This window comes from Calypte anna, chromosome 2 (genome assembly GCF_003957555.1).
Source record: "Calypte anna isolate BGI_N300 chromosome 2, bCalAnn1_v1.p, whole genome shotgun sequence".
Lineage (NCBI taxonomy): Eukaryota > Metazoa > Chordata > Aves > Apodiformes > Trochilidae > Calypte > Calypte anna.
Window position 1 is genome coordinate 42,943,855 of NC_044245.1, and position 27,666 is coordinate 42,971,520.

The 27,666-nt window shown below is 41.5% G+C and overlaps 1 protein-coding gene across 4 annotated transcripts; it reads left to right on the plus strand.

Annotated features, from left to right (window-relative positions):
* The first annotated feature begins 210 nt into the window (after nt 1-210).
* NOD1 (nucleotide binding oligomerization domain containing 1) lies at nt 211-27,576 on the plus strand. 4 transcript variants are annotated; one of them, XM_030446248.1, is made up of 13 exons: nt 254-293; nt 5,420-5,462; nt 8,350-8,680; nt 10,495-10,669; nt 11,861-13,664; nt 15,749-15,832; nt 16,887-16,970; nt 18,464-18,547; nt 20,508-20,591; nt 22,709-22,792; nt 23,201-23,284; nt 25,374-25,457; nt 26,908-27,576. In XM_030446248.1, the coding sequence occupies exons 3-13, from the start codon at nt 8,465-8,467 to the stop codon at nt 26,978-26,980; spliced, it is 2,856 nt and encodes a 951-aa protein (XP_030302108.1). In that variant the 5' UTR covers nt 254-293; nt 5,420-5,462; nt 8,350-8,464; the 3' UTR covers nt 26,981-27,576. The 4 variants fall into 4 exon arrangements, with proteins under 4 accessions (XP_030302106.1, XP_030302110.1, XP_030302108.1 ...); XM_030446249.1 differs by having other exon boundaries at nt 260-293; nt 5,420-5,491; XM_030446246.1 differs by lacking the exon at nt 5,420-5,462 and having other exon boundaries at nt 211-293.
* Nucleotides 27,577-27,666: the final 90 nt, after the last annotated feature.

Genomic DNA, 27,666 nt, shown 5'->3' on the forward strand with positions numbered 1-27,666 from the left:
CAGCCTCCGTGGAAGGGGTTGCCAGCAGGTACCTGATGCTTCCTCTTGAAGGGGGAGCTCCTGAGAGCCGAGGGAAAGCCTCCCGCCCCGAGGCAGGACCCCGGCACACGTCTCGGTGGAAGAGGATTTTCCACCGTGCCGCTGTGGGAAGGGAAAGGCTCTGTTCGTGAGGGAGAAAAGACCTTCGGACATGCCTGCGTGGGGCGGGAGCTCCTTCCCGGCGGGCTCGGGAAGCACCCGTGGGCCGGCCACCGCCCCGCTCCTCCCCTCGCCTCTGTCCCGTCGCTGCTGCGGTGAGTTCAGGGGAAGGGCGAGGGGCGGAGGAGGGTCGCAGGGCCGCTGCCCGCCTCCCTCAGGGGTTGCGGTGATTTGGTGGGGGGCGACCGCCATGTCGTGAGGGATGGGGTGGTGCGGAGGGACTCGGGAGGAGGGGATCGGTGCAGGCGGGAATGGGGGAGAGGGGTGTATTCTGGGGCAGGGGGGCAGCGGCTGGGGCCGAGATAGGGAGTGAGAGTGTGAATCACTTTTTGTAACCCAAAGTTTCTCTGTTTTCACGGGAAAGGCTGCGAGGTGGAAGGGGAAGGGCTGCGTCCCGGCGGCTCCCTCTGGGCCGTTGCCTCTTTCGGGAGCTCGTGTTCCCGAGCTGAAAATTTTGGGACTTTTTCCTGTTTCTTCAGCACGGCCCCTTCCCGCTTCCGTGGAGGCGGTGTGAGGCAGAGAACGAGGAGCGGGGCCGACCAGCCCGCCGGCCGGGACAAGCAGCGGTGTCCCCGCAGCTCCTCGGCGAGGGCAACAACGCCTCCGCACAAAAAATATAGGAACGTCACCAGGAATCAATACTAAATACTGTTACAGATGCTGGCCAGGGATGAAATTTTCCCGAAGGCCGTTGTGGAAGGGGTGGCGAGGTCCTGGAAGGCGGAGGGGTGGGGGATGTGGGAAGAGCCCCGCAACTGAGTGTGGAAGGCGCCGCTTCCCCGATGTGGCGTCCGCACCGCCCTCGCCTTTCCCCTCAGCGACGGGATAAGATACTGAAAAAAACAAACAAACAAAAAAGGCTGTTTACTTGCCATAAACCCGAATTAAGGTCTATATCCAGGTGGGCCTCGGTGCTTTGCTCACTTAACATGAAGTTAAGGGACTGGAAGGAAGCTTAGGAGATAAAATTAGGAGAGCTGCGGATAGGCAGTTCCATATTTGTAGAATTCACAGCAGGTTGAATGTGAAAATACTAAATGAAAGTAGAAAAGCAGTTTCACTTTTTAGACACACTCGGGTTCCTTCCTCCTCCCTTTCTTAAAAAAGATAAAAAATCGCCAGAATTCCCTGAAGAATTTTTTTTTTAGCTTTTTAGTGGTGGTTTCTTCTTATTTACTGAACTTTTTGCACCAGAAAGCTGTTATCAGGAAGCCACATAAAGTCTTCTTGACAGGGGCTTGTGAATTCATCCAAACACTGTGTGTATATATATATATGTATGTATATATTTCAGTTTCTTTGAAAGGAAGATGTTAGGAAATGTAGCACCAAAGCCTGAGGGATATGAATATTTCTGTAAAAGACCGTTCCTTTTAAACAGGCAGAAATTACTTCTGTGTTCTTGTGTATGTGTTGCTCTTAAAACAACTAGAAGTGGCTACAAAACTTTGTGCTACAGTCAAAGGGGAGAGAGATGGGGGAGGGAGGGAGAAATCACTAAAAGATGCTGACCTTGGTGACCTGAGAGCAAAATCAGAGTAGTTGGATTTACACTAGTGTGATGTTAATGTATGGCTCCCAGGGCATTTATTGACATAAGTAGCATCAATGATTATAGTTACACAGAGAGAGATCATAAACTGGAGTATGATTTTTAATGCCTAGATGCAGAATGTCATTCAAGATCAGTACAGGGACTCTCTACAAGTTCTACCAATGCACCATTTGTACTCTATATATAAAAGGCTATTTTTAGTACCTCTGAGAAAGACATTGCATCCCTTCTCATCAAAATATGCAGACTTTTTGTGTAGTAAATGTGCCCATTTGCTTCTAATCTCTACACATTTTTTTTACTGTAAAACAGTTGAAGTTCTTTTAAAACCATGAGAGCTGCTCTGTGGAAATACTTTCTGTCTTATACATTTATTATAGTCAAAGACTGACTGCTATGGCACACATGAAATAAGATGGGGAAGATCAGTCTCTTTTCTGTCTCTTTTCAGTTGACAGAGTCTAAATTGTTGCCATTATTAATGAAAAAGCATGGCAGAGTCTCTGGTTCTCTTGCTGAAGGGACTCTGCAGTAGAGTGGCTGGCACTGTGAAATATCTTTTCTCGGGAAACAAACCAATCTTGGAGACAAGAAGTGCACAGATTTTCATGTGAAATAAGGCACTATTTTCATCCAACCACCTCTGGAAGAGTAGTTGCATTTGAATATTACACACAGAAAGCTGTGCCAACCAGGATCCCAGTAGTCGTGGACTGGCACTGAGGTCTCTGTGTGTGCTTTGCTGTTGGCCTGCCAGAGCTGACTGACTACCAGGTACTATGAAAATCCTGAAGATATTCCAGCTGCTGGTAGGTAGGTGTGTGTCGTAGGACTTCTTTTAACAAACAGTTTAGAGGAAGAGTTTTTGTCAGAATAGCAAGACTACAGAAAAAGTAGCATTTTCAGCTCTTCAGAATTATTCAAATTTGGTCTTAAATTATTTGCTTTAAGGAAAAGTCATTAATTAATTTGCTCTTTTTATTGCCATTTCTGCTTCATCCTGTGCAGCATCTTTGGGAGCAGCCAGCTCTATGAGGAGTGAATTCCCTAGTTCACTCAAAAGTGGAAATGTCTTTTTCTTCTTTCTTTCTTTTTTTTTCTTCTTTCTTTTCTTCTTTTCTTTAAGATCCTTGAGCCCCTTTATCTACAGCATTTATGTCTGGTAAGAACTTGTGATAAAACTATGTATTCTTTACTGCCAGAGAACTTGGCAGCACTAGAAGTTGAACAGGCATAGCTGTTTTCTTAAAAGATGAGCAAAGAGATCTTAGTGAAAAGAGGATGTGAGAAGGGCAGGGCCAGGAAAGATATAAATGTATATATACTTGCACAGTGCTGATAATAGAGGGAAGTTGGAATAACTACTAGATAAAAGTGCCAGTGCCTTCGTGCAGAAGCCATCAGTGCCACTGCAGCTTATTGGCATGGATTATGCAGAACCTTGCAGTAAGGACTGATGCTTTTACTGTACCTCTTACTCTGAAGATTTCATTTCCCTTTTTCATTTCCCTCTGTATCCCTTGCTCAATCCTCATCTTGCTTCCTCTTTGTCCTCAGTGATACAAGTTTATGATGTGCATCTTTTGCCACACTTGCTGTTCACATCACTTACCCCACTGAAAATTTGGCCAAGGCCTTGTCTTCTCTCATTTGTTTTTACAGCTGTTGGGTGAGTCTTCTGCTCTCTGTTGTGTTTGTTGTTGTTTTTTTAATTCCTGGTAGTCTGTTTTCCTTCTGCTTCACTTGACCAAAGCTACTGTGCTCAAAATGGTTAACTTAATTTCCTCTCCAACATCATTGGCAGACCCTTGAGTAGAACATTGGGTTTAATTTTTCCTCTCAGGAACAAGAAGCCCATTCTGCTCCCAGATAGAAAGCTTTTCTCCATGATTCTCCCATTGTCTGCCCATACTAGACTCCTGCTTCACCCAGGAATCATCTCTTTTCTCCCTCCATCCCTCCTTACATATTCCACTATTTCAACTGCTGTATCAAGCCTGCAAATCTTTCCCTTTCTCCTGTGTTAATGTGTATAAATATGTAAAGGGTGAGTGTAAGGAGGATGGAGCCAGGCTCTTCTCAGTGATGACCAATTATAGGACTAGGAGTAACAAGTGCAAGTTGGAGCATAGGGGGTTCTATCTAAGCATAAGAAAAAGCTTTTTGACTTTGAGGGTGACTGGAACGGGCTGCTCAGTGAGGTGTGGAGTCTCCTTCTCTGGAGGTGTTCACACCCTGCCTGGACACATTCCTGTGTGACCTACACAGGGTGATCCTGCTCAGGCAGGGGGTTGGACTTGATGATTTCTCAAGGTCCCTTCCAACCCCTAACATTCCATGATTCTGTGTACACTCCTCTCTTTGTACAAGCTTCTAATGATGATGGTCATTTCTCTAAACAGATGTGTTCACAAGCGGTTGCTGATGGAGCAGGGAATCTGTCTTTACTGTAACTTAGTGATGTTCTACAAAGGAATTTATGAGCTTTAAACGTGATTGTCATTCATTAGCCCTTTCAGAAACAGAACAGTTCCAGAAATGAGGCAGTAGTTCTCGACAGTGGATGTTCTCAGACCTTGGCCAGTGTACTGACTTGTCTCATTAATGTGTGTCTCAGTGTTTTCTAACAGCATCCCCATGACTGATGCCACATCAGTCACAAAACTTGCACTGGAACTGAATCCAGCATCTGGAGTGCCCAAGATAAGGCAGCAAACACTGCAGGGAGATGCTTTTGGAGTGCTGCACAAGCATTTACCTATAAACAAACCATCTGCCTAACCTAGCATTGTAAAACTGACAGATCATTGTAACAAGAGTCTTAGTACTTTGTAACCTTGTGATCCCTCATTGAAAAGACTCCTGTTCAAGTACAATGGAAGCTGGGACTCTTTCCAGAAAGAAAGGTGATGGACTTGTAGATAAGCTGTAGGCATCATGATATCAACACATTTGCCTTGTGTTTAAAACAAAAAAAAAAACCAAACAAACAAAACAAAACAAAACAAAACAAAAATCCCAAACAAAAAAACAAACCAAAAGAAGAACAAAAAGACCCAGCAAAAAAAACCCAAAAGCAAACCATGGAAAAAGGCACCCTATCAAAACAGAATCGTGTGTGTCAGTATCTTATTGGCAGTCTGAGAGAACAAGCATGTATCTCAGGCTAATCAGGACTCTTAGGTGCTCTTTCAGGTAGAACTGCTACTGTAAAAAAATTTTTGTGTTTACTTTCATCTGAGCAGGACCTGAAGTTTCTTCATATAACTAATACACTTTGCTACAAGCATGCACATACTTGCCTTGCTCTTAACTATATGTGGCAGGAAGTCTTTCTATTCCAGCACCATTTAAGGTATTCAGCTGCTCGTCTGATGTGGCATTTTCTTAGTCCATGGATGGTGGAAATTTCTTTTTTTTTTTTTCTTTTTAAAAAGAATTACAAAAGTTACTGTTTACTCCAATACTGGGTGGTGTGGGTTTTTTTCCTTAAAGTTAATATTGCCACTGAAAATGTCACTGAGTACATCGGCACACACACAATTCATATTGCCAACTCTGACTTCACTGCTTGGCATTTTTCCTCTTTCTCCTTTTCTCCCCTGATGTTTAGCATCACTTTATATTATTTTTTGATTGCTCTCTTGTTTCTCCACTCTCTTGCAGATCACCTTTCGTGAAAGGGAGCATGTTGCCTCCTGCAGCAAATGTATGCACATCTCTTCCATTAGCAACCAGGTTCTGTATTGACTTGGACTTAGTCACATGAAGGGAAGTTGTCTTTGAAACCTTCTAATACTTCTATATTTCCTGTGTTCTTGTCCTTTTTCTATGTTACTTCTTTCCCTACCCTCTTTGTAGATGTATCTGGAAGAGTGAAGAAAATAGCTTAAATTTGCTTTGTACACATGACAGCCCTTTGAGTCATTCCTATGGTTTCCTGGGTGTTTGTCTCAGTGCTCACAAAGTAGGAAGAAAGAAAACCCATTGGTATAATGTGTTCCTAGAATAACCAAAGCAGGCAGGGAACACTGGGTAGATCCAGTATATCAAAACAAAAGGGGTACAATTTCTATTGCATGAGTTTTAAGGTGACTGTCTCTTTAACTAAAAGCTTGCAAAAGCTTTAGAGTAAATGATGTTTTCAAGATTGTCTTCATGATAGAGTTCATTTATGGAATGAGCTTTCTTGAACAAAGAGATGTGCCAGTGTGGCTTCTAGGAAGCTGAGTGACTCAGAAATCAGCCACTTCATCTGGTGGGTCATGTGAGTGGCTCGATGAAAGCTTGATTTGTCTGAGTGGATGCAGTCACTTACTCATGTGGTAAGAAAGTCAGATCCCTTGGTTACATTCTCTTTGGTTGAAAGAGTTTTGCACTTTTGGAGTTGGATGTCATCCAAACCAGTTGTGCTGAGGATTTGCCTGGTCTCTGTGGAGCCTTGGAAGGGCTCAACTCTTAATGCAGTTATCTGCATCTCTGCTGGTCAGAAACCCTAAGTTAGGATCTGTTGGTCTCCTTTAAGAGAAGCAAAGCTGTTTTGCCCAGTGTTTCTAAGTGCACTATACTACTAAAATGCAGTAGTATAAACTGTGCCTTTCTCAAGCACCAAGCAGGAGAAGTTACCCTGATGCAAACTGCAGCACCTGGTATGGAAAATCCGTATAAATTAGTTTGTTCCAGTAGCAGCTCACCTAGAAGAAGCTATGAGATGGCAGGTCTCAGTTATAGCTTGTCAAGGGGATGCTGGGGAGGATTTGGAAAGTTTGCTGGCACTGTAAATGTCATGGGGAATTGTGAGAATTGTGTAGAGGCAGAGCTGGCACCTTTACAGAGTTGTTGAAGAAGAGATTTTTTGTTTTGTTTTTATTAATGTGACTGTAATCTAAGAACATTCTTCGAAATACCCCTTGACCTATTGAAGCACCAATACATTTTACCTGTTACTGGAGGATGACAGTAATTTGTGATGATTATGCAAACTCCCATGGTCCATGTGGAGGTAATTTAGTTGTGATCCTACAAAATATCTGCTTTTTGCATGGGAAATCGTATGTGCAAGATTCATGCCTGAATAGTACCTAAGTGACCTTATTGTTGAATTGCAATTACATTATAACTACAATTCTACTGTGTGGCATATTAGCTGCTATTTAAAAAAAAAAAACAAAACAAAACAAACCAACCTGTAGTAATAGAATGGACAGCAGTCTGATCCTGAATCCTGCTGCTTTATGCCTTGTAAAGAAAAATGAGAATAAGTGGTCATCTAAAAAGAGCTCTGAAGAGGTGGTATAGAGAACAAGGGCAAGCACAGCATGTATGTTTGTAGACAAGGAGGGAGCATTCATGCTCCAGGGTATGGTTTCTAAACAAGCTCTCTACAGCAGCAAGAGGGTTTCCTGAGCCTGTAGCTGTCTGAGTTAATGATCACATTGTGACTCTAGGTGTCCACACAGGGGCTGAGGTAAGGCCTTCAAGCCTTAGTGCTTGCACTGGCTTTAAATTGGTATCTTCATTACAAGCTTTATTGTGTGCAATCTCTTCCCTTTATGAAGACAGAGGTGGGTTGGATGTCCAGTCTAGTAATGAATATGAATCGTGGTGCCATCTTCTAGGCCAAGCTCACCAAATGAGGAAAGAGTGTGAATTCAATTACTCTGTGCAATTGCAGCTCAAGGAGAGGTCCAGATTTTCTGTGTGAATCACTAGAGATGGGATCTTAGGTATTTACAATAACTTCTTTCAATCCTTTTTGTAACATTGTTATTTTTCAGATTCTGAAGAACTGTGTTTTTAATTTCTGTGGTTACCTCAATCTGATAAAATTAACTGAATCAAGCCAATGCAATATTTTCCCTGTTTGGCATGCTGTCTGAGTCAGTAACTTTAGGAGGTTGTGAAATGTTCTGTGCTAAGAGGAGTATTAACTCTAAAATGTACAGCAGCATTTTCTCTGTTAGCATCATTTTACTCTTGGCTTTCTTACCAGAAATCTCTGATCAATGGTCTTCCCACAGTCTCACTACTGCCTCTCAAATCTTGTGCCCTGAAGCTAAACATTTTTTCCTAGTTTAGCCAAAACTGTCTCAGGAGTTCAAGGCCTCCCTTCTGGAGACAGTTATCATATTTGGAACACTTTATACAGCATTTGTTGTTGCAACAAAGAAAAAGCTAAGTGAATTTCTACTACTAAAGTAATTCCTCCTACAAAATTAATTGCTGTGAAATATAATTTTATCCCATTTATTTCCTTGTTCCAGATATGTTTGGACAGATGCTCTGCTTTGTCTATTGGAACACGAAAAGCTAATAAAAAATATTAAATTATGCACTAAGAACAGGCAGTTGATAAAGCAGATGTCAGTGGTGGTGTTTGAGGCAAGCTACAGTAAAGTACTGGGTATAGAAGAGAGACTGCCTGCTGTCGATACTTTTTTTTTCTTTTCAAAACCTCAACAAATAACTCAAATACCTGAGGAATAAACTTTTAAATAAAGTTGGCCATGATATGCAGAACATGGGAGTATTCTTTGATGGATATATCTTCACAGAGTATGGTTTGAACTGAGGTTCTGTACAATCACTTTTTACAGGTTTGGTAACGTGATTTCTGCTTTCCTCGACGTTAACTCCAAGCTGACTTCTCACTGCAAATGCACAGTTTGACAAAGATGAAGCTAGGCAGAGCAGCTTCTTGCTATCTCAACTATGGAGGGGCAGATTTGTGCTAACTTGGAAACTTCTGTGGAAAAACTTCCAGGAGCTACTCCTCCATCCTTCATTGCTTTGCTGAAGGTCTATCGAGAACTACTGGTGAGGAGAATCCGAAACACACAATGTTTGATTGACAACTTGATTAAGAATGACTACTTCTCCACTGAAGATGCAGAGATTGTTGTCCAGTTTCCAACTCAAGCAGATAAGGTATTCTTTTAATTTCAATAGCCAGCATAAGGGTTTTGTGACTTTCAATTTACCACTGGGTTTGATGGGCTTATCTGGCAATTTTATGTGCAATGAATCTTTGTTATTTTGGAGTTTCCCCACCCCGTTACTTCTGGAGAAGTGTCTGCAGCACATTTGTTTCCAGCATAGCTGGCACTGCTTGTAATGCCTGTTGGCAGCTGTAAGAACCAGCAGGGTGATAATTGCTGTTTTGTCCCCCCCCAGCTGCAGCTTTGTCCTCTGATAAGGAGGTGGCCACAGTGGCTGGTGTAGTGCAGCTTCATTATTGTGCAGAGTATTGCAAGGAAAATCTACTTAAAGATGCTTTTGGACAGATCCTGCTTTAAATGTAGAGAGACTGGAATAAAATATTATTCTGTAAGTTAATGATTGTATGTTGTCCATGTGCACACCTTCCCTTTAAAATACACACTGTAAATGTTTGTATGGAAAATTGATACACCCTGGCACATTCTGGGGTTTGATTCATCTTTGACATGAGTAGAAAAAATTACTTCCTTGTCTTTTGACAGGAGAAATTTATCACATGTACACAGTTGTCTTTGCATCATGACTTAGAACAAACTCCTGATCTGCTTCCCTGACCAGTCAGTCATGCAGCTTCAGAATAGTGTCACAGTTAGAGGAAGGCAAGCAATAAGAAATTCAGAGGCCTTGGACTTCACTAGCAGTGCAGATTTTCATTAAACAGTAATTCTTGCTGGCAAGTTGAAATGGTAACACAATGCTTACTTTGTGCATAGGGTCAAAGCTGAATAAATGCACGCTGTATGATCATCTCCATTTCTTATTGTTCAGCATAATATACGTGATTGTTGTCACAAAGCTGAGGGGGAGGCCATGCATCAGAAGTCTAAGCAGAGACAGAGCAGGCCACAATAGTAAGTGAAGTGGACTCTGTGGGGGCTTCTCTGGAAGGCATAAAATTGCTTTTTAGAGCATACAAGTTGTCAGAAGATGCTGTGCTTTTGCTGTGCTGTATGTACCTCACCCTGCTTTAAACTCACAAGAGACCACAGTCTCTAGAAAACTTGGGCTTAGGACTGAATTCTTCATTCATTTCCAGCAAGAAGAGGATGCAGAGATACAAAATGGGCCCTCAAATGATTGCTCTGTCTTAGTTAAAGAGGGTTTTGAACTAGAGTTGACCTGCACTGATTGCACAGAGATCAGATTCTGTCTTGCCTTTAGAGGCAATGCTTTGTCTTTACTGCTTCAGCCAGTACCTGGTAGCCATTAGTTTCAGTAGATGTTGCAGGCAACAAGTCTGTAGAGAGAGAGAGAGGCTGCAGGTGAGCTGCTGTGAGTTATTGGATCTTGGATATGCATTAAGATCCAGAGAGAGAGTCTGCCAACCCCACTCTGGATCTGGTTGGATCCTGAAGTAAATATGAATGTGACAAAAAGTTAATTTAGGGCACTGAAAAAACACCCTTTCTTTTCTATTTTAACCAGCATGGGATTTAGAATACCTTCTCTGTCCAGGCTGAGGAAATCTTTTGGGTTCCCTGTTGAGGAGTGATATTTATTCATTGTGTTTCTGGTTAGCATACTATTTAGCTACAAATTCAGACTTTAACGTGCAGAGTTTCTGCAAGTCAGTTGTATGGTGGTTCAAATTCAGAGCTCACTTTTAGACTCACATTTTTTAATCATTAGTTTTTATGTTGGTCCCTTGTGTCAGTCCAAGAAGAATCCTAAAGCAGTCTCCAAGTGTAACTGAAATAAAATGCTGTGCAATCACAATGATCTTTCACGTGGTGTTTTTTCAGGTTCGCAAAATTCTAGACTTGGTTCAGAGCAAGGGTGAAGAAGTCTCAGAATATTTCATCCGTGTCCTGCAGAAAGTCACTGATGCTTACTATGAACTTCAGCCTTGGCTGGATGAAATAGGTTACGAGCCTTCAGAGAATATTTGTAGTAAACCTGTGGTAAATACAGATCCAGGTAAGGTTATATATCTGTAACACTTCCCTTAGAACTACCCTGCAATGTAGGGAGCTCTAGCCAGGTGATGTGAGAGTAAGAAATCAGGCAGGCACAGCCAGGGAAAATAAATGTTCATAGCTCATGCCTGTTAGAAGTGTTAGCAAGATAATTAGAAGGCACACTGTATAACCCAAAAGCTTCCTTGATATCTTGCTTCCTGTTTTGCTGACATCAAGCTCCTTCTGCATTTGCTTGTGGTTATGTAGCATAATAGCATAACAACCTTGTGCCAGCTGTAGGCCTTTGCTATAATTTATTAGCAGCACTGGTGTTTTGACAATGGAATAGCCAGTATTTCATGATAAAGATAGTCAAACAGCAAGGCAGATTGGTCAGAGAGGCTGTGCCATCTCCATACTTTTTCAAGCTTCAATTAGATAAATCTGAGTAACCTCATCTAATCTCACAAATGACCCTGTTCAGAGAAGGAGGTTGGGCTAGAGACCTTCTGAAGTCACTTCCAACTGTAATTATTCTGTGATCCTGAATGATGAGTTATACCAAAAGGCAAAGCTGCAAGTACTGCAGAAAAATAAATGTTTTCCTCTTGAGAGTTTTTCATTCTATATAACTACAGGAATTACTTTGCCCCCATCTGAAGTGAAGTTTCAGTTGCAATAAAACAAAAAAAAACCACTGCACAGTAACTGAGACTTTTGGGTTTTGCCACCTTAAAAAAAATCTTTTGAAGTGCCAGGCACCCATTTTCTAAAACACATGCCTTCTATTTACCTTAATAAAAATTACCAAACAAATTAGGAAAGAATAACCACATACCTGATAGGAATCACAGGTAGAGTATAAATATAGTGAGAAAGCAGATGGCAAAACTCATCAGTGACCAACAGCCTTTAAGAAAGAGTCAGGAGCTTGGTTTTGAGTCTCAGCTGAAAGATAGCAGCCCCTTAAACCAATGCAGTTTCAGTCCTGGCTTTCAGGAAACAGTGACTCACATTTTCCTTTCATTAGCACCTGAATTTCCCAAGAGAGTGATGACGGTAGCACAAATAGAAATAATCTGCCAGAGAGCCAATTTTATGTTGGAATTACTTTTGCTTACTACAAAGTTTCCTCTCAAAGAGATAGATCATTGTATACATGGGCTTCTTAACAATAGTCTTCTAATAATAGTTTGCTGGGTTTTTTTAGTTAGCAGGTATTGCCAGAAACTCAGAGATGAGCTGGGACGGGACTCCAAGTTTGTTATGTCATACGCTCAGAGGGAAGAGATGGTGCTTGAAGAAATCTACTCCAACAGTATTATGGAGCTGGTCAGTTTTACCAATGAGAGTCTAGGCAACATGCATCAGTTAGAAGACCTTTTTGATGATGCAGTTGGGCTAATCAATGAAGATGGAGAGACTGTTTATGTTTTTGGTGATGCAGGAATTGGAAAATCCATCTTGCTGCAAAAGATACAAAGCCTTTGGGCCAGAAAAGAATTTGACATAGGGGCCAAATTTTTGTTCCGCTTCCGATGTAGGATGTTTAGTTGCTTTAAGGAAGATGAAACCATATGTTTGAAAGACTTGCTCTTCAAATATAATTGCTACCCAGACCACGACCCTGAAGAGGTGTTCCATCACATCTTGCAATTCCCTCATACAGTTCTTTTCACATTTGATGGCTTTGATGAGATCTATTCCAACTTTGATCTGAGCAGTATTCCTGACTTGTGTTCACCTAATGAACCCATCCATCCCCTGGTCCTGCTGGTAAGCCTTCTCCGAGGAAAGCTTCTTAAGGGATCCAAGAAAATTCTTACAGCAAGGACAGGAACTGAGATCCAAAGAAACATCATTAGAAAGAAAGTGTTGCTCCGTGGTTTCTCCAGCAGTAACCTGAAGGAATACACTGCTATCTTTTTCAAAGATGAGGGGCAACGCACACTGGTATTGAACCAGCTGGAAGCCAATCCAAATCTCTGCAGTCTGTGCTCAGTCCCTTTGTTTTGTTGGATTATCTTTAAATGCTATGAACACTTCCATTCCATTTTTGACAGCCATGAGCTTCCAGACTGTTCTGTTACATTGACAGATGTATTTTTGCTCATGATTGAAGTTCATCTGAACCGATCTCTGAAAACAAGTTTGTTGAAGAACAACACCAGGAGCCAAGCAGAGATGTTCAAATCAAGAAAGAAAACCCTTCTAGCTTTGGGTAAAATGGCATACAAAGGGATGGAGAACTCTTTCTTTATCTTTGAGGAGGATGAGGTCTCATCAGCTAATATCTCTGAAGAAGATCTGCAATTGGGCTTTCTCAGGACAGTTAAAGGCTACAGTGGCTGTGACAGTCAGTCCACTTATGAGTTCTTGCACTTAACCCTTCAGTCTTTTTTCACAGCTTTGTTCCTGGTTATCGAAGAGAAAGTCGGTGCCAAGGAGCTACTTCAGTTTTTCAATGAATGTTCTTCCACTGAGACTGCCCAGCCTACCTGTCTTCGGATTCCTTGGCTGAAGAAACAACTAGCAGGGGAGGATCCTTTCCGAAATATTGAACACTTCCATTTTACCAACCTGTTTCTTTGTGGCCTGCTTTCTAGATCCAAGCAGAAGCTCTTCAGGCATTTAGTTTTGCCTGCTGTCATTAAGAGGAAGAGAAAGACACTTATCACATACCTTGGGGAGAGCATGAAATCTCACCTGAAAGGCCTCACTCGGTCCTGGCTTGCAAGCTACAATCAGATCCAGGCCCAGCCCAACTTTGTTTGGATGCTGCGGTGCATTTATGAGACTCAGAGCAAGAAAGTGGGGAAGTTGGCTGCCAAACACATGCATGCCAATTACATCAAGCTGACATACTGCAATGCCTACTCTGCTGACTGCAGTGCTATTTCTTTTGTTGTGCATCACTTTCAAAAGCACCTGGCTCTGGATTTGGACAACAACAACATCAATGACTATGGAGTGAAAGAGCTGCTACCTTGTTTCAGCAAGCTTGCAGTGATCAGGTAGGAAGGAGTCTGAACAAGCAGGTCCTTGTTACCCTTGGTTAATTCCACAAATTGCTGGGATGGAGGAATTGATCTTGAAAGTGAAGAAAGATGAGGATGCTTACTGCTGCTGGAAATTAGTTTCAGATCTTCTGAAATCTTGTTCAGCCAGTTACAGGAACAGGAGCAAGCTGTGAATTTGGAAACCTGAGCAGAAAAGGTGGTAAGAAGTCCTTAGATGCCGGGACTGTTGAAACCTGTAGGTTTAGCTAGCTCCATCTCAAATTGTTTTGTCTCAAAAAAAGATTTTTATGGGAGAAAATGCTTACAGGAAAAGAAAGGAAACAGAAGTGCTTCCTCCATTAACTGAAGGTAGCCTGAACCTAACTCTGTCCTTGGCCATATGGCATAAAAGAGGATCTAGTATTCACAATAACTCTTGTCCAAAAGTTCTGAGTTCCTTGCTTTCACATGCTGACAAGTTGTCAGGCTTTTATAGAGCAAATACTAACATGTAGTACTGCATGAAAGGATGTAGTTGAAGGCTTTAGATGAAGTGTTTCCCTCAGGTATTGTGGTGGGAGGACATACCTTGTTCCAATTAGAGGCCACATCCTAATCCTAACCCCAGCCCTCCATCCCTGACATCACAGACCACATTGTGCCACTGTTCCTTTAAGGCTGCACCGTGTAGTACAATTTGTCCAAACATTTAGGTGCATAAACCCAGGAACTTCAAATATGTCCTTTTTAAAGCTCCTTCAACCTCATGAGATTTATATATATAAATGGATTTATTCCTCCTGCTTGGCTGTGCTCTGCCTTGTTTTGCTGTAGGACTTAATCAAAGCTTTTCCCACTATTTTTTTCCCACTTAGTTGGAAATCAACTGACCTCCCAAGAAAAATCAGTAAGGAGACTTGGTGGGGGGAATGCTTAAGTGCATGAGACAAAACAAAGAAGAAAAGGACAGACTTTCATTCTTTGTCCCTGTCATATGATCATGCCACATGCAGCATCATCTTAATACTATCCCCAGCACCAAACCTGTCTATTAGGTTGCCATTTTTTATTTATGGCTCTTCTGATGTTAGGAGTTTGATTTCTAATGACCATTTTCTGCAGATCAGGAGATGCTTTTTCCAATAGCTTAACCATCCCATTCAAAGAAGAAGACTGTTCTGATCTGTAGAAACAGGCTCTGATCCCTAGGACTATGTGCTAGTGCATTTCAAAGTAACCAAGTTACTAAGTAGGAAGAGACAGTGAGGCTGTTGGTGTTAAGGAACTCTCAGCAGTCAATGTTCAGCTTCAGAGTTTGTGCAGAAACTAAAACTGGTCAAAAAGTTTTCTCAGGAACAGCTTTACCCAGAAAATGTGATTCATCAGAGCTGGATTGCTTCACAGGAACCTGTCCATTTAGGCAACCTGAAAATGCTTAAGAAATTTAAAAAACCCAAATCAAAACAAAAAACCCTTTCTTTCTTAAAGCATCTGTGAAAGGAAGTATTTTTATTCTATGAATGACTGATGTGGATTTGTTTCATGTCTACTTGGGACAATAAAATTAGAAATATCTAGCACAGTCATGAGACTGCAGTTCTATTTCCTGTCCAGGGCTTTTCACAGCTTTTATTGAGTGGAGCCTGATTTTGTGGTGACTTTCAATATGCCTGTTTTCAGTAGGTACTCAGAGAGAAGGTTGGAAGAAGAGTAGTTTGGAAAGCTTGCTTTTGCTAGATTTACTAAATTTTGTCAGGCTGAATTTCTTCCTTTAATCACAGTAAGCATGGGAAGAGGATGAGGTGTTTGTCTCTGGTTTCTGCCTTATTTTATTGTTTTCAGTTCTATGGACAGCTTCCAAAACATTACATTGGAGATTTGGGGCTTTTTGTTTTCTATTGTTTTTGAAGTGAGCCGTATTAAACTGAGAGCACATTTCCCTTAATGGCTTTTAATACGTGGCATAAGGACCTGTTAAAATATCAGAAGAAAATATCAGAGGAAAACGCGTAGACCCTCCAGTCCTTTGTTTACTTAGGGGTGATGAATGCTTGTAATTTGTATTGATTCAAACTTTCTTTTCTCTCCCTTAATTCCAGGCTCAGCGTCAATCAGGTCACAGACCATGGAGTAAGGATCTTGTATGAAGAACTCTCCAAGTACCAAATTGTGACTTTCTTGGGGTATGTATCAAATGGGAAGAGAAGACTAGAATACTAGATACTAGAAATAAAACTGCAATGCTGACAGCACTGACACAGGGATGGTGGGGTGGAAACCACAGTTACCTCCTTGTTTACTGAAGATAAGCAAAGCAGCATTTTGTGTCAAAACTTATTCATCTGCCATCCTGTAACAGTACATTGGGAGAAGGACCACAGCTTCCTTTCCCATTGCACTGCCTCACAAGGTGGCCTCCACTGACATCAAGCTCTTCTATGACACAGTGTGGACCACTGTGAAGTTACTGAACTGTGTAGGCATGCTGGTTTTATACCTAAAGCCACCTGCACAGCTGCAGAGGGGAGGAAAGAGAGCATGAGCAACAGTGTGTGCTCTTTATAGCTGGAGCCACCTGTTTTCTCTGCTGTAAACTGATTTATTTCAGCTATGCAAAGCAGATGCAGCTTGGTAGAGACTAGTATCAGAAACATACCACTGCAAGTTTCATGTTCATGGTACCAGTTGCTTTAAGACCTGAAGTAGTTCGAGTTGGAGCTGGAAGGCATTTTAGCTTTGACTTCCTGCTCTTGGTTAAGTAACTACATAAAAATGACTTTCTGAGAGGTGAACACGAATACCAAGAATTACATCCTTCCTCCAGTGCCTTAGTGTAAGTACATTTGCTCAGGTATCTGATCTTCAGTAATATTTGCAAGGGGATTTTATGACTTTTAAAGACTAAAGCCACATTTTCCTGGTGTTTTCTCTTTGGCAATATTATTTCTGTACCAACACAGGAGTAAAGGGAAGCTTTGTTTGCTCAGGGAGATCACTTATTAAAAAAAATCTCATAAATATTTTCCAACGATTTACAGTTTGGTCTCCTTTGGTCTTTTATATCTAGCCCTTCATAATATGAATTGTGTATCAAAATAGAAATACAGGCAACTGCAAATGTGTACAAAGCCATACAAAAAAGATAGGTGCTGCATGTGCGTTATAAAGCATTCAGGTTGTATATATTAAAGTAACAGCAGGAATAACCTATTTTTACCAATTTTATTTTTCTTACAGCTTATACAATAATCAAATCACTGATGTTGGAGCCAGATATGTTGCAAAACTAATAGAAGAGTGTTCAAGCCTTGAATATGTTAAGTATGTTGAATTTTTTTCTTTCTGTGGTATCCTAATTAAGGTAAAGTGACTTGAAATAGGAGAAAGAGTGCAAAAAAGACAGAACTATGTTTCAGATACAATGTAACTTGGGTTGCAGTTGTTTCTTATTTTACAGTACTCTAGCAGTGAATGGCAGCGAGTGAAACTCCTGAATCCAGTCTTTACTGGAACGTGGTAATAAGCAAAAGGACAGCATGAGACCTGTTCTTTACCTAAATCCACTCTGAGCACCAGAGTGAGGCTAAAACAGTGCAGAACCTCACTGCCTCTTGCAGTGACTGAGTTCACTTGGATATAGTCCTGAGCTTCTTTTTTATCTTGTCATTATGGGCTGTGGCAGTCAGGATGGGCTTGTGTCATATCTCAGCTCTGGAATTCCCCAAATTTGCTTGATGAGTTATTCCTTTTAATTCCTGGAACTTTCCCAGATAAGAGGGTGTGGCCATGCACAGCACTGGTTTGACATAAAGGTAGATCATTAACCAACGGTTTAATTGTGACCACAGCAGAAAACAGAGGTAACTACAGAAATGTCAGCTGCTGGCAGCCAGGGACTCATGGTTCTCGTCCTTGTTGTACCACTAACCTGCTCTGAAACCCCACACTACCCACATTCTTCCCACTTGAAATATTTGCAGAGTTTTGAAACCTCACTAGTTCTTCCACTGCTTTAACGTGATGCTTTGCTTATTTAATCTAACTCTCAAAAAAAAAAAAAAAAAAAAGAAAAGCCTTGTTGGAAGATGGTTACTTTCAGGATGCATAGTAACCCCAGAGACTTTTAACCAAACAATCCAATTTTACTTCAGGTAAATGTAGTGGGTAGAGGTGGTTTGGGTTTGTTCTTTATATCAACGTGGATGCAACTGAGACTTACCTCTTCCTTGAATTCCCGCCATTTGATATCCCCACACAGGCCAAAAGGAAAGAGAAGGTCTTCTGTAGACTGCCAGCCAGAGACACTCATTGCTGCATTGACCTGTGCCTCTGCCTACAGCCTGTGTGCAGAACAGAAAGACTTGAAATAAAGACATGTAATAAAAATAAAGGCATGTAATAAAAGCTGTGCATATCAGCTGCAGTCTTGTCTAGAGCTACAATAGCAAGATCCCCGTGGCATCATGAAACAGGCTGCATGTAATTCACATGCTTTGTAGCAGCTGCTGATATTATGAACTATATTAAAAACTAGGCAGGGGGCCTTGTCTTGAGGTTCAGCTCCAAAGGCTCATTTTGCTGTACTGAACACCAAAACCAAGACTCTACACTAACACTTCTGAGCTGGAGGGACTGACGTGCAAAATATGTCCAGTGTCTGCAGTATTCTTTTTTTTTTACTCCAGGTTAATCTTTGATAGCTGTAGCTAGCCCAGAGAGTTAATTAGCCTTAAATACTTGTGCTGCTTTCTGAGCTGGTGATCAGCTGTACAGCTATAAGTAATGTACCTCATGAAATCATGTATTTTGTGCAGAATAGGAGCAAACAAAATAACAAGTGAAGGAGGGAAGTGCCTTGCCCAGGCCATCCAGAAGAGCAAGACAATGTTTGAAATTGGGTAAGTTCAGCACAGAAGCACATCCACATTTCCACTCTAAGGGAAAAGGAGGCTGCTTTATTGTTTTCCATTTCACATGTTTGTTTTGAGTTTGTTGGGGTTTTTTTTTTCCCCTGTCCCTACAGAATCTTAAAGCAAGACATACTAACAAGAGGACAGTATGTAAAGACAGACACTTTCCTTATAGCAGCAGAGCAGTTCTGAAGATATTTGGCCGTTTTTAAAAGTCTGGGTGGTTTTATGACTATTGGCAATGTACCTAGTTCTTGAATGTCATTGCTGTAATTCTCAAACCTTCTGCATCAAGTCCTGATTAAGTAGGAGAATGAGAAGAAATTCCTATTATCCTTCTCTCCAGTCTGTCCCAGACTGAAGAGTCTGCTATTATTGGAGAGAGGTCTGAACATACTGTAAACCTTTAATCCCTGTCCCCTGTCTCAGGAGAGATGCCAGACTTGAGGGCTGATTATTATTTTTCTTCTCTCTCTCTACAGGAGAACATTTTTTGTCAGAATCTACTACTCAAATACATGGAATTAAAACCTCTTTTTGCCTATTGTGAATATAACAATAACCCTGAAATATGAAAAGGAGAATTGAACAATTAGATTTTTGACCTTTAATTTGGTTGTTCTACAACATTTCACAAGTATAGCCAACACCATACACACTTCCATTGTCTGCTCTGCAGCACTTGCTGTAATTTCTGTGAAGGACTCCTATTTTCTCCTGTGGAGGAAATAATCACTTCAAATGGATTTAGGGTAGCTTGGACAGAAATGTTTAAACAGATATATTCAGCATTTACATAGCAAACTGCATTGAGACTGAAGGACAAGAAAATTCTGGGGAACTTACTGGAAGTGGATGTGTTTAGATACCACAGAGCTCAATTGATTTTAAAAGAGCTGCCAACTAATTACCCACCAAGCTTAGTGTGGATCTGAGTCATCAAGCCGTGATCCCTGTAAAAAAACTCACTCAGAGGCCCTCACTCATAATGTAGGTTGAATTTTCAAAGTGGTTGTTCTGTGTAGAAAAGATGTGACCAGATACTGCTATTAAATATAATCAGATCTCCAAAACTTTTTCCACATTACCTTCTCTTAACTCTTTCTGTTACCAAGGGTTGGGGTTTGCTGTTTGGTTTTTTGCTATTTTGTTATTTTGTCTTTTGTTGTTGTTTGGTTTGGTTTGGTTTGGTTTGGTTTGGTTTGGTTTGGTTTGGTTTGGCTTGGTCTGGGGTTTTTTGGGTTTGTTTTGTTTTTTTTTTAAAGTGGAAATACTACTCCTTACAAGTGTGTGGAACAGCCCAGGACTGTACTGTCCCTGTGAGATTTTCATCTTTCTCTCGACATCTGGCAAGAGAGGAGATATCACTTGGGTATAATGCTTAAGAGACTGTAACCTTTTTACCAGATTGTTCTTAAGGAGAGGGGGAGCTGGTAGAGCTGTTCACTTTGGAAAGTCACCCATTTGGGTATGGGTTCCTGTGCAGCTGTACTCCTGGGGACCTGTGTGTGTGTAAAGGCCACTCTGTGCTCTGCAAGTGACAGGAAAGCTGCAGCAGGAGCTAGGGGAGGAAATGCTGAGCCAGAAAATGATAGGATTGAGGACTTGGGATCACAAGACATCTGTACCCCATAAGAGCAAAGGGCTGTGGTAGGTTTTCCCAGTGAGGCAGCGGGTGATCCCAAAAGCACTCCTCCTGGAGCAGGCTGTTTCCTAGGGATGCTTCTGTGCTGTGGCCTTAGGGTTCTGGTGAGTCAGCAGAGGCTGACTCCGTGGTATGGTGTGCAGGGGTGGAAAATGCCTGGCTCAGCAGGGAAGGCACCTGCCAGGTTCCTCACAAGCCTGGAAGACTGTGAAGTAATCAAGGAGGGGAGAGGAAGGAAAAGGGGATAAGGGAAAATGCAACGAGCAGCAGACCTGATATCTTTTGGTTTCCTCTCTTCACCAGGATGTGGGGAAATCAAGTTGGAGATGAAGGAGCAAAGGCGTTTGCAGAGGCCCTGAGGAACCACCCTAGTCTAACAAATGTGAGGTAAAACACCAGTGGAGCCAGGAAGCTTGATGTAGTGCTGGTTTTCCATTTATCTTTGAAGTGATGACTCTTCCCATCAAGTGTTAGCCTGGAACACCATGGGCTATTATAGCCTTTGCACATAACTAGCAGGCTCTTGGTGCAAGCAAGGGGCCAGAATGAATCAAAAAGCCCAGTGCAGCCATTAAGCAAGTTACAAATATTGCTAGGCTGGTATCATGTTCTCTCTGCACCTCCTCCCCTCATGCTGCACAAAGTTCCTGGCATTTGTGAAGGCACAGGGTCAGTGGATGCTGTTTTGATCTGGGAGCATTAGCAGAAGGGTGCACCAGCTGCCTCTGAATTTGGAGTGGCAGCAGGCTCAGTGTTAACAGTTTCTGTTGCAAAGGTACAGCAGCTTTTACCAAAGATTTTACCCTGTTTGGATAGGGTCTGGGGCTTTCTTAAATTAAGGCTCATCCTGTACTCCAGTGAAGCTGTTGACAGCACACAGGGAGTACTAATGAGATGTAGCTCTTGCTGGAGGCCAGTGATTCATCTCAAACTGCCTTCTGGAAGCCCTAGCATGGGTGAAGTTGGTAGCAGAGCAGCACAAAGAGAAGCCAGCATTGTAAAAGAACCCATGCCCTGCCAGACTTTCAAATGCTGGCTAGAAATTTAATATTGCAGCAGCAGCTGCTGTTCTAGAGTCCCTTCACAGAGGTGGAGCACAGTGCTCGTGGTACTTTTGGTTTATCTCCCAGTTCCTCTGGCCTCCATGTAGAGGGAGGCTCCTTGGTTTCCCCACAAGGTGGCACATGGCACTATTTTCTTTAGAAATCGGTACTCGGGGACTTTGAGGATCTCTGGAGACCTTATTGCTGCCACTTCTGATCCAGGGATTTCAAAATTGGTGACTTGTCCTCCTTTCTGTGAGCAGGTTGCTGGCCTTAAAAAATTAAAAGCTGAACAGGTGCAGTGACCTAGATATATTTCAACTTAAAAGCTGTCTGAAATAGCCATCTTCCCGTAATAGTAGAATCCATCCAGATGCATCAGACTTGAAAGAAAGCATTTTGAACCTGAGTCAGGGCTGGGTTACACCTGGGATTCTCAGGCAGGACCAAATATGCTGAATGTGCTTGCAAAAATAAGGAGGAGTAACTGCTGGCTAGGGCTCAGTTTTGCTGATATCTGTGCAGGATGAATCTTCTACTCTGCGGTGTATGTACATTTGGGTTAATTTCTTATCTTCCAGTGGTTAATCTTGCTTCATGATTTGAATTAATAGTACCAGTGGCAGCTTTATGCGAAGATTGAAAGAAGATAGACCCTTCTACATCAGTTTACTTCAGCATATTTACCTTTTTAGACCAAATCATGACAGACTCAGAGTATCGTTTTAGCTAAAGCTATGAGGGACTTGTGCTAACATATATTACATATATTTGTCTTCTACTTGATTCCTCTTTCTACCTTTTTTTTTTTCTTCTTTTTTTTTTTTTTTTTTTTTTTTTTTTTAACACTGCATTGTTTTCATGCTCTGGCTTTTTGAACTCTCAGAGCCTGGAGCATAACTTTGACTGAAAGATTTTGCCAATGTCTTTTCAAAGAATGAAGGGCAGACTAAGAAATGTTTGTGGTTTGTAATGGAAAACATGCATTTACAAGCTCATCTCCCCAGATGAAACAGAAGGTGGTGTGTTTGGAAGAAGAATGAGGTATTCAGACATCTGAAGGACTTAAAGGACAAAGTGCTGAGTTTGTACAGGGACTTGGGATGACAAATGCATGTAAAAAAAATGCATGTAAAAACCTGCGTACTGCTAAGCACAACATTGTCCTTCTTAAAAGCTTTGACTCTCAAAATCTCTGGGTGCAGCTCTGTCCCAAGACTACAACTCACTGACAGCAAATCTTATGGCCTGTGTGATAGACCTGCAGTGGGCTGCACCCTGTTCCCCCTTGTAAAAGTCTTAAGGACCTACTGGTTTGCAAAGCACATGAGCCTTTGAAACACCCAAATGCTGAACTGTTTGACTGGGAAACAGATCATTGGGACTAGTCAGTAGTTTTTGGCACTGGAAGGGCCAAATGCTGGTGGGCATTCTTTATACCTTTGTATCTCTACTTCACAGCCTTGCGTTCAATGGCATCACAACAGAGGGAGGCAAAAGTATTGCTGAAGCTATGCAACACAACAACTCTGTAAAAATATTCTGGTAATTGTCAGTATGATTTAATTCTCTGTCTCCTCCATCTTGCCTTCCTCCTCTTCCCTCTCTTCCAACATTTGAAGTCAAATTCTTTTTCTCAGCTTTTGCACTTCATTGTTGTCTGTAGCTCTCTCCCTTTTTTCACAACACTTCACCCACCTTTTAGACACTAAAACAGCATGAAAAAGTACCATCAGAACATTGTTCTGAGCTATAAAATTCTGATACTCTTGTCTCCTTTGCCTCCAGAGCTTCTCTTCAGTATCTCTTTCTGTCCATCCTCTAGAAATTTCTCAAGACGGGAACAGCACATCCCTCTTTGGCTGTTTAAAGCTAAGTCACAGGCAGGGTGGAAAAACAGGGGGCTGAAAATTATGATAACATCCTAAGTCAACATTTCTCTCCAACATTTAGGTTGACTAAAAATGAGCTGGATGATGAGGCAGCAATGAGTTTTGCAGAGATGCTGAAGGTCAACAAGAAACTGGTGCATTTATGGTGAGTTACATTCCACAGAGGCACAGGCTCTTTGGCAGTCACTGCATTAAAGCTTCACCTTCCAAGTCTATGTAGGTCACAGTATGCTTCCTGTGCATGGTCTGGATGCAGCTGACTGGTTGTAGACAGTTCTTACGGAAAGTTAATAAAGCTGCTGTCTAGCATTTTGAACTTGCTTTCATACAGGGAAAAGTTTAAGCTGTTTGTGTGTCCTGGTAACTTTCAGACTACTAACAGATTTCCTTTCTCCTTAGGGGGGACAGTACTGGCCTTAAAAGTTTTTAAAAACTATTCAAGGAGCTAGAATAGAATAACCTTATTATGATTCTTATTATTTATCATCATACTATGGAAGCAGCAAGCTCAGCTCTTATTCATCAACCAAGAACCTACATGACAGACACCTAAACACATGTCCTGTTGCCTGATGTTTTCTTCTAGGGCTATCACTTTCACTCATGTGAGATAGTCATTTTTAAGACAAAAAGCCCCAGGAAAAGCAGGATTATTTCTAATGATCAAGAAGAGACTTGTTGAACTTCTAAGAAAACGCAGTATTGGCTGTTTGAGTCCAGAGATTCACAAGAATTTATCAGTGGATGAGGTGGGGCAGATGTGGGCTGTGAAACAAATAGCTGTCCATTAATACCATGTGATTAAGAGAAAATAATGAACAGAGTCCCTTTGCAAGCTTACACAAAGACTTTGCTACCCACACTCCAGTTTTCCCTGTATTAATCCTGGTTCCCATCTGTTAGGAAGCCTGCCCGTTGTCAGAGGTGCCAAGTACTTGTAGCCTCTTTTGAATGCAGTAGAAACTCTGGTGTCCATCACCCTGAAAATAAAAAAGGTGGGGGAGGGGGAGCAAATGACTTGATTTCTTTGTGCACAGCTGCAAATTTGCTTCACTAAGCAGTTTGGCTTGAATTGATAATAAAACTTGCCCCATCCAAAGCAGGCACAGTCATCTAGATAGATGGCTTTACTATGGCTCAGTGTTGTCTAAGGGTTTCTGCCAGTTGGTTATAGTAGTGAATACCTCCAAAAGGTAGTGACCTGAGCCTGAGGCAGAATTCAAATGGTTTCTCCAGTAGCTAAAAGAATCCTACTGGATCCTTTTGCATCTTTATTCATTTACCAAGTGCAGAAAGTCCTTTACTGGCTATGCCTCCCTGCTTCCTTCCTTATTTCCCTCCCTCACTAAGAGATCCTTCAATTCATTCAAATTTTCAGTCTCATCCTGAATCGTGTGGGATACATGCAGCCAACCACATGGAATGGGACAGGTATGGGGCACACTGTGGTAGACTGAAAGGTAAATATTGAATTAGGTTAGGCTGATGGCTATTTTTTTCCTCCTGTAGATGAGGGAGATTCATTCATTTTTAGCTAGAGCTGATGGTCTTCAAGGGTTAATAAGAGTTACCTACTGTTTCATCCCTTGTGTTACTTGAGGGTTTTTTTTAATCTTTTTTTTTTTTTTTTTTTTTTCCCTCAGCTCAGAGAAACCTTTATAGCTGCTAAGGTGGCTTCACTGAGACTTGCACCTTCTCATACCAAAGTCAAATTCAGTGCCTTATTTTTCAAAGATCTTGCTGGTCTGATGAACAAGAAGGGGGGATTTGGCAACCCTTAGATCATAACTGCTAAAACACTAGGCCTACACAGGTTCTGTACTCAGAATTTTCTCTCCATTCCTTCAAAATGTCCCAGAGTATTCTTAATAAAAAACACGCAGCTAAGAGGTTTGCCTTGTTCAAAGACTCCAAATATCCCAATCCCATACCAATAAGTAAACAGTTTTTAACTGATTTTTTTCAGCTTTGTAATTAAGCTCAGTGACTCCAGAATGCAACCACGTGCAAGATTAGAAACAAAAGACTGATACTCTGGGCTCTGTTTCTGAAAGCGCACGTGACGCATTTGACCGATACCAGGTACAATCCTTGGAGATAGCAATCACAACTCTTTTGCCACAACTTGGTGGCAAAGAGGCAGTTTTGCTCCTTGATGTCAAGCTGAGGGCAGGTTGTGCACACACTGCAAATTGCTTTGCATGTTAGTTTGACATCATGTGTTTTCTTTTTAGGCTTATCCAGAATCAAATTACAGCCAAAGGGGTGAAGTACCTCAGCGAAGCTCTCAAGGAGAACACAGCTATTAAAGAAGTCTGGTAAAGATCTCTTCCTTAAAGGCTCACTTTGTAGACTTTCTTTCTCTTTAAAATACTTCTGGTGTTACTACTTTCCAGCCTAAAAAAAAATTCAGGGTGAGTTTATCTGAGGCAGAGGCTGTAGTTCCAGCTGTGGGTTCAAAATAAGTAAAAAACCTCTGTCATTCAAACACTCCCCTGTGCATTACAAATGTCAAGCAATTTTGTTCACATCTGTCTGTACAACTAACTAGCAGAACTTTTATTTCAAGAATTGGGGCCTAAATTTATAGAAAAAAGTTTACTTGCCCTAATTTATTTTTAGATTTCCGAACATGTCCATGGTTTTCAGGAGCTAAAGTTCCAGCAAGCAAGAGATGGTTACATTTAATTAGCATTACTAATTTGGTTCATAGAATTTGTGCTTGGATTTTCTTTGGGTGGTGGTCCAAACATCCTGAAAGTGCTAAGCTACAGGGAGATTAACTTTTTATAAAGATTTGCTTGTTTTAGATTAGGTAGGCATCACATAGTCACCCGTGTGCATTGTAAGGCACAAAGCCAAATATCACATTCCTTCCCCTCACCTCAGGGAGCTCAGGAGTCAATAGAACTGTGCTGATTTTAGTACTGCTGCTTTATTATTGAACATGAAATTTATTTATATATATATAGATATGTATGTATTTGTTTTAGCAAAAGGACACTGAATTCTTGCTTAGAAAGATGATGACTCACTATTTGACTCGTGGGTTCCCTGGAGATGTGGAAGAGATGCTTTTTTTCAAATGCCAATGTCAGCTTTTGTCTACAGAAGAGACACCAAGCCCCACTTGAATCATTCTGAATCTTAAGACCAAAGTCTGTCTTTTGATTCTTGCCTGCGTTTTCAGAGGTGTTCAGTAACCCAAATAATTTTATAGCACTAAGTGTTTTAATAGGTTTCAACATTTCTGAAAGCTACACTTACCAGGCTGCTCATTTCCAGGGGTGTAAATATCAGTGTACATTAACCTCTTGTAGCCAGACAAAAAATTTGCCCCAAGTCCTTTCACATTCATAATGCTTCAGTACATGAAGAGTTTTCTTCCCGTGTTGTCGTGGAAGACACAAAATGCTCTGAAGGCTATTCAAGTTTCTTTAAAGTAACCCACTGCACAGTAGGAACCTTTGTCAGCTACATGCTGCTTGCTGCAGTGCAAACAGCTGGGTATCCAACATCAATTTTAGGTCAGTGAGGTTTAGGTGCTAGTTCACTTGGTCTTAATTTCTGAAGAAGTGGCCTTGTTCCCCCTGTGTGCAGTGGGAGCAGCAGTGCTTGTAGCTTGCCTGTCTGAGGCTGGTTCCCAGCTGCCTGCCCTTGAGAAGCCTGCAGTTCACACAGCGTTGCAAAGCTGCTCCAAAACCTTGAAAAAGAGATGGGCAACAGCCACTACCTAACTTCCACATCCCTTTCATTTCTCCCCTCCAGTCTGAACGGGAACCTGATCAGTGAAGAAGAGGCTAAAGCTTTTGAAAATGAGAAACGGATCATTTGCTTTTGAATGAGGACTTCCCCGTTTTGACAAGCTTTGTGTTACAAATGTTACTCCCACACTTGGACTGCAGAGTTTATACAGGCATAAATCTGATGAATCTGCAGTGCTCATGGCAGAGGAGAGATCCAGGTTTAGCTGCATTGCTTCGAACATGCTGCACTCCCTCAGCTCCAGCCCTCACCCTGCCTCTTATTCTTAATCCTTTCGGCGAGTGGGAAATTGCCTGGGTAAATAGTTAATGTTTGTGTGGGGCTTTGAAGCTGAAATGTGAAGTGTTAGCAGAACAAATCCACTGGCAGGTGTATGCGTTTTGGTAACTGAGTTTAGATTTATTCTGTGTGCTGTTGTAAATAATATCTTTTAACTTATTATATACATATATACATATATACACATATATACAAAGATGCAAGATGCACAAAATCCACAAACTCACAGTATTATCTGCCTCCTAACAGAAAATGAACATGCATAGCTTCACTGGAAACATAATCCATCTATAACAGTGGCATGGTATCAATGTTTTCAACATGAATACCTTTCTCTTTCTCTCTTTCCTAGAAATTAAATTGGGACCTTATTTCTCCACTGACTACAGGCAGCGTTGTTTTGTTTTGTTTTGTTTTGTTTTGTTTTGAGAAGGGGATATATCAGGCTCAGATTCCTTTTAATAATCTTTTTTTTTCCATATT